Source organism: Pipistrellus kuhlii, unplaced genomic scaffold (genome assembly GCF_014108245.1).
Source record: "Pipistrellus kuhlii isolate mPipKuh1 unplaced genomic scaffold, mPipKuh1.p scaffold_m20_p_2, whole genome shotgun sequence".
Lineage (NCBI taxonomy): Eukaryota > Metazoa > Chordata > Mammalia > Chiroptera > Vespertilionidae > Pipistrellus > Pipistrellus kuhlii.
In genome coordinates, this window is record NW_023425515.1 from 146608807 (window position 1) to 146623092 (window position 14286).

A 14286-nucleotide genomic window follows, 5' to 3' on the forward strand; every position below is an offset into this window, starting at 1 on the left:
GTTACAGAATACAACTTTGAATAAATGGCTTTGAATTTGGCCTCCAAATCTACTGTCATCATGCTTACTATCATCATCATCATCTGGTTCCAGTTTACCATTCCAGTTGCATCTCTCACCCTTCCCTTATAGCCATGCTTATTTGCACATCCTGGGAATGTCTTATTTCTCTCACCTTTCCCTGTGTTGCCCATGTATAGCACTTCTGTCTAAAAGGCTACATCTTCCACTTCTCACTGCTTTAGCTTGGGCATTTCCTATTCTATCCCATCCCATCCTATCCCATCCCATCCCATCCTATCCTATCCTATCCTATCCTATCCTATCCTATCCTATCCTATCCCATCCCATCTCATCCCATCCCATCCCATCCTCTCCCTGAAAGCCATTTTCTATACCCCAATACTCTTAGTGAGTCAAGTAACCCGCTTTTGTCTCTCATGGACCTTAGCTTGAAATAATAACATTATTTTTATTAAATGTACAGTATTAACTAAATTGCTTAGTTGTCGTCCTTACTAGACTAAACATTTAGAAGAGCAAGGACACTATGTTTTTTTTTTAATCCGTAAGCAGTAGATGCTTCATAAATATTTATTGAATAAATGAATGTGCTACTAAAATTGCTACATTTAATTACAACAGCAATACTATCAAGTGAAATGCAGTTTATAGTTTTAGTGTGAAAACTTACCACTGGGAAAATGCAGGGGATTTTAAAAATAAACATGTATATGGTACTATTCTACGCTTTGCATTCTGCACCTGGTACATTATATTCAGAATTGGATTGGGTTAAAAGAGGCTGACTCATACATCTTTCCTTCTTCTTATCATTTCAAAGAACAGAATGTCAAACATTGTTTTAATGTCAAACATTGTTATATGAACTAATTTAGCTTTATTAAATTTCTTGTAATACAAAAAGAATGAAAACTGATTTTGACTGACTTTCAATGAAAACACACACACACACACACACACACACACAAGCTCAACACAAAACAAAGCTGTATGCAGATATTGTTTCACATTTGTATTGGGAATGAAGACCCATCAGTGTGTTCATGTTTCCTGTGTTTATGTCTGATGTTAGGATTTGATGAAGTGCTGTAATTCAGCATATGAAAATACAGTCAGAACAAAGATAATGTCTCTCATTTTCACTTGATTAATAGTGTTCTGTCTCTGGTAATTTGTAGGTGTTATTTGGAAGATGGAGCTTCAAAGGGTGCCTGGCTGAACCGGTCAAGTATTATTTTTGCGGGAGGTGATAAGTGGTCCGTGGATCCTCGAGTTTCCATTTCAACATTGAATAAAAGAGACTACAGCCTCCAGATACAAAACGTGGATGTGACAGATGATGGCCCATACACGTGTTCTGTTCAGACTCAACATACGCCGAGAACAATGCAGGTGCATCTAACTGTGCAAGGTATGTGTTTCCATAACTGCTATACTGGGAGGGACCCTGCTTAGAAATGTTCAATCTTTATTTTTTTAATATATTTTTATTGATTTCAGAGAGGAAGGAAGTGGGAGAGAGAGAGAGAGAAACATTCATAATTAGAGAGAATCATGAATAGGCTGCCTCCTGCAAGTCCCCACTGGGGATCGAGCCCACAACCCAGGCATGTGCCCTTGACCAGAATCGAACCTGGGACCTTTCTGTTTGCAGGCCGATGCTCTATCCACTGAGCAAAACTAGCTAGGGCAGAAATGTTCAATCTTTAGATAACAAAATGACTCAGAAGTAACTAACAATGTTGAAAGACATATGGTCATTGTCTTCCAGATTTATGTTCCTAGATTCCATGAAGTGTAATGGGTATTATAGTCATATGAATCCCAACATACCAAGATAAAAATAAATTCACATCACATTGTGATTTTTTGTGTATGATTCACTTCCTATCTTTCTTTGAGTTACCCTTTCAATAAATCTTTGAAAAACCATCATTAATACATTAAAATAAATATCTGATAACCTATGAGGGATACATTAAATATTAGAACTTTTTAAAATATGAAGGAGAACTCTTTAAAAGCAATTCCCCAGGTTTTCAACCCTCTGTCTCAATCCAGCTTCTGTTACTTTGATTAACGTTCAATGAAAAGAAGCAGCCTTCTAGAAATACTTAATTTAAATGTAGAGTAATTGAAAAAATATTGTACACAATGCTTTCTACTTTGATGTACTTTCAGTAGATCATAAATCATGCTAGCTAACTTGCAATCTCTAAATATAAACAGAATCATCAAATTATGTTATTTTTCTTGCACACTGCAATGTAAGGGCACATTTATTCTAAACACAAATGCTTCTCAAAAAAGAAATTATAATGCAAACAGAATGGAAAATGTATATTTTTGCCCTTTACATTATTTCCTCGTGCATTTTAGATTAATCATGGTTTGGTTGCATAGAAATATTATGTTGTGGAACTCAATATGACATTGCAGCATTTCTAAGTGAAATTAGTAACAATTGTTTGAGAATGTGGTACCAATAAATACATGTATTATTCCTAACAGGAATGCTTAGTAAGCAAGGTATTTGTACTACCTCAGAGTTAACCCCTCCAATAATTAACACTAAATGTTAATGTATTTAAATGGCTTACATTGGGAAAATATTGTTAATCTATTTCCTTATATAAAAATAAACCTGAATTCAAAAAGCTTCAGTTATTAGTAAATATTTTAACTTTGTGATAAAATTAAACTTATTAATTAAGCTGTTAACTTTAAGGAAGAAAATATAATGGAAAATTAAATCAGTGAATTTTCTCAATGCCTTTTCTTATTATGATCATGCTCACTGTGAGAAGCCCCTTATTTAAAAGCATAGGGGAAAATAGTATTTTTCACCAAAGTCCACCTTTATTCAGAGATTATCCAGAGATTCCACAGGGCAGGAGTTCAAAAACTGACATGAGGTTATAAGTCAGAAACACATTTATTCTATATCTAGGCCAAATCTGATTCTCTTGTGTAGTTCAGTGCCCTTGGGCTTGAGTTTCTAGCTACAAAAGATTCCTATTACATAAGAAAAAGTAAACTTGGACAATAATATATTTGAGTGACTTGAGATACAGACTTTTTGCTTATTGTAGACTTAACTGATGTATTTTAGATAGTGGATATATCCCTCTTTCATTTTTTTTTTCTTTCTTTCTTGTTCCATGTTATTATAGGTGGAGATTTTTAAACCAGACTATGGATATATAAACCCTGCTAGAAACTCGTTTGATTTCCATAAGATTTCTTTATAACCTTATGTTACATAGATTGTTTCATATTACACACAATTTTAAAGCTGTTGCATGCCTTACTCTGGCAGTCTTTTTTTTTTTTTTTTGCTGGCCATTTGATGATAGTGAACATTTAAGTACCACTCCAGGAAATACATATTTGGAACACACTCATTGAATATTTTACCAGTGTTTTGTTCCTCTAGAAGAAAAAAATGGTCACTGTGTTGAAAGTATGTGCTTGGGACACATTAAAAGCTAATAATTTTACATATTTATGAACATAATTACTTATTAGAAGTTGATTGGCATGTGAGCAGTTTTCCAATTACATTAATAAAGTTCAGGGAATCCATTAATAGGCTTGTCAGTCAATTCAAGAACTAAGCAAATGTCATGAAAAGCCAACCCTGCTTAATCTACATTTCCTCTCAAAGAACGGAAATAAACTGGCGTGCTCGACTCTTCAGTCTCTAAATTTGTTCTGTTGCCTGGTGCTCAGTGTATCTGGATAGTTTGAAGTGTATGTTCTTTGCCATACAATTTGTTAAGCCTTTACTCACCAAGATAAAGAAATTTAGCAATTGAAAGAAGAGTAGTAATCACTGATGTCAAACAAACATTGGCTGATTAAAGAATGAATAAATAAAGTCATCTTTAATTGTTGCAACTATGTATTCAAAGAAGCTACTTAAAATCATTTTAGAAAGGGGAAAATAAACAGAATATCATGCCAAGGCAGACATTGTGCATGGGAAATTTGTTGGAGCTATTGATTTATTAGAGCTATTAATATCAATGAATAGAGCAATGAGGGTGAAAAACACTGGGATATGAGTTGGAAAACCTGGATTCTAATTCTGAAAATTTTCTTCATGAAATGGGTAATTATCAAGCCTCTTTAAACTCTAATGTTCTCATTAGAAAGATGAGGCCTCAAAAGACCTTAAGATTCTTGGCAGTCAAAACCAAAAAGACAGATGACCAAAAGATAAATAAGTAAAAAATCCAGTGTGATTATTAGCTTTTGATTTGAAAGGTAAAAAAGGGATTTCAGTTAAAAAATTAAAAACATATATTCATAGCACTTGTGGAACGCTTCCATTGTACACCATACAAATTAATAAGTAGCATTTTGTATTTACTCTGCAAGTGTACTTTTTTTTATCTCTATGTTTTTCTTTCAACTGAGCCGAACAATGCATGTACTCATGGAATTTGAAGAATGTGGTGAATTTGGATTTTGCTTAAAGGGTTAGAAATTAGCTAACAGACTCAATGAATAAAATTACTTATAAGTAATACTAGAGACCCAATGCATGAATTTGTGCACCAGTTGGATCTCTAGGCCTGGCCTGTGGGATCAGGCTGAAACCAGCTCTCCGACATCCCCCAAGGGGTCCCTGATTGTGAGAGGTTACAGGCTAGGCTGAGGGATCCCACTAGTGCATGATTAGGGCCAGAGAGGAATGTGGGAGGATGGCCAACCACAGAGGGACTGTGGGAGGGCTTCAGGACGTATCTGATCTATCTTGCTCAGTCCTGATCAGCTGGACCCCAGCAGCAAGCTAACCTATTGGTCAGAGCATCAGCCCCTTAGTGGTCAGTACACATCATAGCGAGAGGGTGAGCACCTTAGCACATCATTAGCATATTACTCTTTCATTAGTTAAACAGCCTACCAGACTACTGGACACCTAGCATATTAGGCTTTTGTTATATAGGACTGGAGGCCAGGTGCACAAAATTTATGCATGGGGTGGGATGTGTCCCTCAGCCCAGCCTGCACCCTCTCCAATCTGAGACCCCTCGAGGGATGTTAAACTGCCTGTTTAGACCTGATCCCAGTGTAGGAAATCCCTCACACATCCCTTGCACATCCCTCGCACATCCCTCACACAATCCAGGACTGCTGGCTCCCAACTGCTCACCAGCCTGCCTTCCTGATTGCCCCTAACCACTTCTGCCTGCCAAGCTGATCACCCCCTAAAGGGCCTAAACACTCCCATGCCAGCCTGATTGGTGTCTAATTGTTCCCCTGCCATCTTGTTTGCCCCCAACTTCCCTCCTCTGCCAGTCTGGCCACCCCTAACTGCCCTCCCCTACAGGGTTGATCACCTCTAACTGCTCTCCCCTGCATACCTGGTCCCTCTCAACTGACTTCTCTTGCAGGCCTGGTGCATGGGTGGGGTCGACTGGTTTGCCCTGAAGGGTGTCCTGGATCAGATTGGGGGTTCCCTTGGGGTGTGAGGTGGCCTGGGCAAGGGGCCTGTGGTGTTCTGCAGGCTGGCCATGCCCCCTAGCAACCCAAGCAGAAGCCCTGGTATCTGGAATTTATTTACCTTTTACAATTGAAACTTTGTAGCCTGGAGCGGAGCCAAGCCTCCTGCTTGCTCCATGGCTGCAGCCATTTCTGTTTGGATTTGTTTACCTTCTATAATTGAAACTTTGTATCATTGAGTGGAGGCCTAGGCTTGCCAGAGCAGGTGGAAAGCTTGGCTTCCTCCTTTGCTGGGAGCAACCCTAGCCTGCACTCTCCAGTTCCATGGCTGCAACCATTTTTCTTAGTATTTATCTTCTATAATCAAAACTTTGTAGCCTTGAGTGGAGGCCTAGGCTGGCCAGGTTGTATAAAGCTTGGCTTCCTCTATTACCTGAGAAACCCAAGCCTCTCAACTGCTCTCTGTGACTACAGCCATTTTGTTTGGTGTTAATTTGCATACTCACTCTGATTGGCTGGTGGGCGTGGTTGGTGGGTGTGGCTTTGAGCAGAGCGATGGTTTCTTTGCATATTACTCTTTTATTAGGTAGGATGATGCTAATAAATCAAGTTACCTAATTGTTCAGTGATAAATGGTGTGCTATGCTTCTCTTTATAAGGATCGGCTTGCAAGATATCAAGCAAATGACATTAGTAAATGCTATTTAATGGTCAACCCTTTTGAAGTAACCTAGAGAACCACCTCTGCCTGGAACAACCAGTATCTGATGACTGATTAAACAAGAATATAAAGGCCCCTCTCTTTTAGCCTAAGGGAAGTGACTCTGATGAGCCATTTGGCTTTAGGCAGCTGAAGCTGTTGAGCAGTATGTACTACAGTTTATTATCTTGCTCTGTTCAATCCCACTTTCTTCCTTCTCCAGGAATTTATCACAAGAATATTCCTTAATAAATATCCTGTACTGTCAACTCCATCTCATTTCATTGTTCACTTCCCAAAGATTTTAAACTATGATGATGTTAGATCCTTGCCTTAGGCTTACTCATTGTTTTTGAGAAAGGCTTTGTAGAGTAGAAAGAAAACACATTCAAACATAATTTATTATTAACAGTCTGTTTTATATAGAAAGGGATTTAAAGCAGCTTATAAAGAAGTATTAAGTAAATCAAGATAAATAGGAGAAATCTGAAGCAAATTATAAGGTTAAATCATAAAATTTGGAACATGACTTCTATATATGTTTGAAGATTGGTTAAAAAAAAAATTCTAAGATTTATAGCAGCTGACACAGCAAGGGAAACAGGATCAGTTATTCATTTTATGGTCCATAAGGTTAAAACTTATATTCTTACTACCTTGATCTTGTTACTCAGAGTGGAGAAGGATTTCTACTGAGTCATCTCAGAATATCACTGCTAACTATGAGGAACAACTCCACAGGAAGTGTTTAGTTTTCAAAGCACTCTTTCATAAGATTGTTCCTTATAACATGTTCCTATATAGCCAAAGTTCAGGGAAGTTAAAACATTATTTAAAAATTGGAAGATAAAATCAATAAGATGCTAGTTCATCTATGAGTAAATCTTAGAATCTGTCCTTCCTGAGTCAAACCTCAACAAATATTATTTCCCTCAGTGGATCTTAGAATAGGAATTTAGGTACAGATATTTCAAAATTATACTTATTAACGAATATCTGGGGAGTAGTTATTCCATAAGACTTCAGGATAGAGCCATATTCTGTAAAGTCTAGCACATCTTAATCTAATGTTAACATCCTTTTCATGAATCATAATACCTTGACAAGGTACATGCTGGAAGAGGAAGACACCACACTTCTTTCTGTTCCAAGTGGAGCTATGGGCAATAACACAGCATCACAAGGCATAGGCCTGCCTTTCTCTAAAGTCCTAAAGAACTAACAAGTTATAATGGTAAAAAAAACACATTAAAATGTCCAATATAGTAGAAAAGTCAAGTCATTATTCTGCAACAGTAAATATTTCATAATTTCAACAAGCTAAAAAAATGAACAAACGAAAATTATCAGCATGAGGAAGTTTTATAGAGCTCCAAAATGTCAAAATGGTCATTGGCTGAATGTAGTGATGGCTCAGGACTAGGCCCATCTATAACTACAGATTCATTTTTCTGTGATTAGAACTTTTAAGATTTAATCTCTTAGCAACTCTTAAAAGTACAGTACAGTATTATTAACTACTAGTAACCCAGTTTACTGATTTGTGCACAGTGAAAGAAAATTAATTAGAAAGTGGCCAGTGGATGGAACTGGGCAAACCCTGGAACCAACCTCCTGAGGTCCCTCAAAGGGCATTTGTGGAGTGAGCAGGGCCCTTCTGGCAGGTGGGGTCCTGTAGCCTGGTGGAATCATCTGGTCCCACAAGGAATAGGGCTCCCTCCTTTCTGGTTCCAGGGTGCCTCACCTGAGAACTGCTGCTGCTAAGTCACTGCAGCTCAGCAGCTCCTATGTTGAACATCTGCCCTCTGGTGGTCAGTGTGTGTCATACCTACCAGCTGGTCAGATGGCCAGATGGTCACTTAGCCATATATATATATGTGTGTGTGTGTGTATATATATGTATGTGTATGTGTATGTATATGTATATGTATATGTATATGTATATGTATATGTATATGTATATATATATTGTAGTCATTGTTGCTCTGAAACTTTGGGAAATCTTAAACTGGTCTTGGTATATGGAGGGAAAGGAGAGACCAAAATAGAGGCAGAGTGGTAGGTAGTTGGAAGGTTTAATAATGAGTAGGGGAACTTACACACAAGGCTTGTCTTATGTGGTTGCAAGACAAGTAGATTTCCAGACCCTTTTGCCAGAACATTAAAAGTTTATATAGAGGTTCAGTTAATAAGGATAGTAAAGTTCAGTCATGTATTAAGTGCAGCCAGTTTCAATGACACCTTATTCTCAAGGCTATATCTTTGTAACAGCTCCTAGTGTGGGAACAGTGGGCAGAACCTACATTCAAAGCACAGTGGAGGGGTAATGACCCTGAGACTGCCCAGGTTCAGATCCAGAGCCAAGCTATCAATATCATCACGTTCTCTAGATGACTTTCTCCAATAGTCACCTTACTGTACATGGCATTCCTCTGACTTATTTTACAGCTAGACATTTGAACCTTTAACCCTTTTCACCCATTTCTCCCCCTTTCACCTCTGGCAACCACCTGTCTGTTCTCTGTCTCCATGAACTCTATTTTTAAGAAAATATTAAAAATACTATTCCCTAAAAGTGACTTAGTTTTTCTGTATGATCCATATCTTTATTGCATCAACTAGATAACAGAGATAAATTTCTAAGATCACCTTATATGGGATGATACAAATGTATTACATCATTTACTTTCTAAAATTAGGTTATAAGTGATATCAAGTAGTTGATATCAAATAGGTTACATGGATAAGGATACTTATTCATACGCATTCCTTCTGCAGGAATTTTCTACTTATTCTACCATAAGTATCTCTTTGCTTACCCCAATTCAATGGGAGCCAAAATATACTGAGCTCATACAGACTAATCAATAGGTAAATACTAATCAGTGGGTCAAAGACCAATTGAGTAGATTAGATGATTTAAATATGGTTGTATTTGCCCTACAGATTTTCCCCACAATGATGTAGTAATAACACTGGAACCATACCTACAACCTCACATTTTTCTCTTTCTTTTGATCTGAAATGTCCAGATTTGCAAGTTTGGAAGAAAGGAATGTTAAGCATTTTAGGACATATGCTTTTTTAGCTAATTGGACTCTCATTGTTATTATCCAGTTAGAAGCATTTAATTTATTGGAATATTTGAGGTAGTGTTGTTGATGTCCAGACAGATCATAATCTGGTATCTAAACAACTTAGAACAATTATACAATTATGCCTACTTATTGAAACTTGAGAAAAATAAATCCTTTGGATGTCTTTTGTGATCTAGACTTCAGTAAAATTATTTCCTTAAACATACCCTCACAGAAAAATTCAGATTTATTAATCTAGACTTAAATGAGGTAGGCTTTTATAATCAGTGAAGTATTTTGTAAAAATTAAAAAAAAATTAATGTATTTTTCAGGCGGGTTATTTTATGGTGTTTTTAATTTTTTTTTTTTCAGTCTGGCTACAATTGCTATGGTTACATGGCAGTGTATCAGGACAAATTCTTGGAAACCATTACTTCATTTTTATCTGGAAGCTGGTTGACATTAATTACGCTATTGGTTTAAGTATTAAGGGCTATACAAAGTAAAGTTAATTAAAATAAAATTTCAACAAAATTTTCTTTTTGGCACTTTTTCCAAGATAGGCATTTTTTTTTCTTTGGTAAATATCCTTGTTTTTAAAAATATAGTCTTTAGAAAAGGTTATAGGCCATTATTTTTCTGTGATTGAGATTAAGCAGCAGCATAAAAGAAGTTAAATTTCAATGAACAGTTTTTTCATTGAAGAACTTTTTTTTTTTTCTGTAAGTGTAGGGATCATGTTTTCCTAACGAAAAATTAGTATATGAAAATTTAATATAGTCTAACACAATCTTATATTAGAATTGTATTGTTCATCAAACTATGTAAAATTCATAATGTACAGCCTACAATACAGAGGGAATGAAATATTGGTGGTATTTTCTTATCAACTTTCAATATGTTGTTATTTACAAATGAAAGAGAAGTGTGAAATAGCAAGAAAAAATAAAATTGACAGATATTGAAGGAATTACCCCTCTAATCAAAAGTTGCTGCCCTTGAAAAGTCTCTTCAATTATTAATAAATATTCATTCTAGCTCTTGAAGCAGATAGTTTGATATCTCAAAGTTTAGAATGTTCACATTTTTATTTCCTTGGTAGAAATTCTGAGTTTTATTTAGTGTGTTACATTGTAAACTAGTTATATATGTTGCCTATTTTAGATTATCTTTGTTCTTTTCTTAAATAAAAAGACAATAACTGTGTAATACCTGTCAAATCCCAATGCAATGTACACTATCAGCATGAAACATTTATCTATAAATAAAAGATTACCACCCTTTAGCTGGTCCACTTATTTTGAGAAACCCTGCAAGTGAAATCTAAGTCTGTTGCAATACTTTGTCTTCCCCTTGGAGTTTATTGCAATAAGATTTAATCTATAATATTATTTCACTGCTTTTGTCCCTAAGTTATGTGTGTAGTTAAGAAATTACACCAGCGCAATTAAGATTTTGTGTTTTCATTAACTAAATTCTAAATGGCATGCCTCTTGTAACCTTTATGTAGGACAAAGATAAAAGTTAGTAGAGGAGAAAATTTGAATCTGCTGATGATATTGTTTATCTTAGGATTTATAGCAGACAATAAGAATTAATTATGTATAGCGCCAAGAGGAAAATTACATAATTAAAATTGGTGGCGAAGTTCAATTTGCAGAATCAGACTGACTCTCTGTCCCCAAGTCTCTCTGCCTCACACCATCTCACTTCCCATTCCTTCAGCATCTCCTAGTTAGTTATGTAGAGAGAATATACAGAGACTTGGGAAGAGTGGACCTTGCACCTACACTTGGCTGTCAGAGATAGTTCTAACCCACTTTAGTACGTTTGCATCTAGACTAATCAATGGTTTTTAAACATTTTCCAATCAATCCATTTGAGAATCTGTTTGAAGATGGTAGATGTGGTCTCTAGGGGGGGAAATATATATATATATATATATATATATATATATATATATATATATATAATATATCCTTAACATTTTACAAAGCTTTTTTATTGAACAGAATGATCACAAACTCCCTAAATCTATATGTGGACTCAAATAAGAACCCCAGTGAACTCCTGGAGGTTAAGAACTGGGTCTTAATCTCAAATATTCAGGAAAGTGCCTGACAAATGTTAGGGACTCAATAGAGGTTTATTTTTTTTTCTCCAGCTTTATGTCAATCACTTTGCTTAAGCTCTGACTTAATGTATTGATGTTATCTTTAGGGCATAACACCAGGAATGCTGACATAACAGGAAAAATTTTAAATTAAGAGGATTAGTTAGGCATTCATGACTTAGGTTGCTTATTTTCATTTCAGGTCATAGCATCCTTATCCTCTGCTAATCCCCATGTTTTCACAAATGCAGACCATGCTGTAGTGAAGAAATAATAAATGAGATACCACATTTTGCAATTTTTTTTTCTCCTCAGGATGTTATTTTGAGAACATAATATTTATATGGAACAGACAGTCTTAGCTACAAAAATTATAACCAAAGTTCCTAAAGCCAAATTCATGTAAAGCGTTAATATTTAAAATGGGCAAAAATAAGGGAATTAAAATGTCCTCTCACGTATTTTACCCATTCTTCCAGGTTTTGATTTGAGCAAGTTGGTGGATGGACTCATTTTAAAATGGCATGGTTGGTGACTTAAGACTATTTCAGAGCTCTTTATCAGTGTAGAGTAAGGCAAGACATATGAATTGTTTTTCCTATACTATGACCCTTTTATGTAAAAGTGGCCCATTTTAAAAGGACATAGAAGATGCATTCAGTTTAATTCATGGAATGCCATTTTAATTCAGTACCCACTCCTTGCAAATAACTTTGCTGAAAGTTGTATATGCATTCCTCCTTGTGGTAAGCAGAGTAATGGCACCCAGAAATAACCCAGGGGCCTGTATCTATGTGAGGTTGCAAAACAAGGGGATTAATATTGCAAATCACCTAATCTCATCATAGGGATATCATCTTGGATGTTGCAGGTGAGCCTAATGAAATCACAAATGTGACTAACAGTAGAAAAGAGAGAGAGAAGAAGACAGTTAGAGAGAGAGATGACTGTAGAAGTAGGTCATAATGATGTGATGTAGAACCCCCCATTAAACACAGAAAAGGAGATCATGAGCCAACAAAAATTGGAAGCTTCTCAAAGATGGAAATGATAAGGAAATGGATTCTTGATTAAAGGCTCCAGAAAGGAACATAGCCCTGGCAACATGTTAATTTTCACAGTTTATATTGGACATCTAATCTACAGAACTGAGAGATAAGTTTGTGTTATGTTAAGCCACTCTATTTATAGTACTTTATAGCAACTGAAAGAAAACTAATACACACATCATACACACTCAAAAATAAAGGTGTCTTCATACACACCTAGGAGAGACATTCTCAACTTGGCATTAATGACATTGTGATCCATGTAATGTGTGTGTGTGTGTGTGTGTGTGTGTGTGTGTGTGTGTGTGTGTTATAGAAAGGGAGAAAATGTCCTATGTATTATAAGATGTAAGATGTTTAGGAATATTGTTGACTGCTATAGATTGAATGTTTCTGTCCCTCATAATACATATATTGAAACATAATGCCCAATGTGATGGTATTAGGAGTTAGGGCCTTTGGGATACACTTAGGTTGTGAGGACAGAACCCTCATGAATGTGCTCTTATCAAAAAGACCCTACAGCCAAAACTGGTTTGGCTCAGTGGATAGAGCGTCGGTCTGCAGACTGGAAGGTCCCAGGTTCGATTCCGGTCAAGGGCATGTACATTGGTTGCAGACACATCCCTGGTGTGGGGTGTTCAAAAGGCAGCTGGTCGATGTCTCTCTTCCATCGATGTTTCTAGCTCTCTAGCTCTCTCCTCTCCCTTCCTCTCTGTAAAAAATCAATAAAATATATTTAAAAAAAAAAGACCCTATAAAAACCTCTCCCCCCTTTCCATCATGTGAGGTTGTAACAATGAAAACATGGCCACTAATAGCGGGCCCACAATAGACAGAATCTGAGTGAGGTTATCTTTGTCTTTCGAGGCTCCAAAACTGTGAGAAATTAATGCTTTTTGTTTATAAATCACCCAGTTTATGATATTTTGTAAAAGCGGCCTGAATGGACTTAAAATAGTGTCCTCAACATCATAGATATCAGTATCATTCCTTAGTTGTGGCATCCCAAAATATCTCTAGACATTGTCAAACATCTGCTGGAGAAAAAAAAAATCATTCTAGGCTGAGAAACACTAAACTAGTAGGAAAGATAGGCATCTATTTTAATGTTCCAGGGTCTAGCAGGTTGTGGCAAGCTCCATGAGAGTATGGATCTTATCGATCTTACTGCCCTATCCTTAGTGACTAGAACAAGGACAGGCATGTAATTGGGGGTAAAATAAATGTTTAATAAATGATACAATGAATGACCGAATTCCCCTGGGAGTACAAGCTAGAAATGACCAGGTTAAAATCTTCTGAATATGTTTTCTCATTTAGTAATAGTTTGGGTGATTTTCCCTTTAAAAATAATAATTGCTTGTGTTCTCCTAAGTAGTTTAGTGTGGCATAGGCATAGATTGATGTCAAGTGACTTCCAGCTCTGATATTTATAAAAGGCTGTAAACTTGGTTAAGTGTCTATCTCCTTAAGCCTCATTTTCATTCTGTGAGAACTATAAAATAATACCTAACACCCTGGACTGCTGTAATAATTTTAAAAATCAATTAGTTATATGAAAAATGTCTCCAAGTGTCTGATTCAGAGTAGGCATTCAAAAGATGTTGCCATCTGTCTTTTTCCAGTGACCTAATAATATACAGATCCTTTCCTTTTTCTCTGTTTGAATTAGAATATAATTGAGATTGTTCTCATTGATTCCAAGTGATTTTTATTTCAGAATATAGGTAATAAAGTTAATTATAAAATGTTAATAAAAGTAAGTATTCTTCCTGTGGAAAAGTTCCATGGGAAAAAATATAATACATTTTATACCAGTGCTAAGGTTTTAGGCTACAATAATTGAAAAGACTTCTACTAAAAAAACA

The 14286-nt window shown here is 36.0% G+C and overlaps 1 protein-coding gene across 1 annotated transcript in view; it reads left to right on the forward strand.

Moving 5' to 3' along the window:
- The window catches only part of NEGR1 (neuronal growth regulator 1), an 842061-nt gene that overhangs the window by 322312 nt on the left and 505463 nt on the right, over positions 1 to 14286 (forward strand). Inside the window, exon 2 of the mRNA XM_036446268.2 lies at positions 1203 to 1435. Within this exon, the coding sequence (XP_036302161.1) occupies positions 1203 to 1435 (233 nt within the window). The remainder of the gene's footprint in view (positions 1 to 1202; positions 1436 to 14286) is intronic.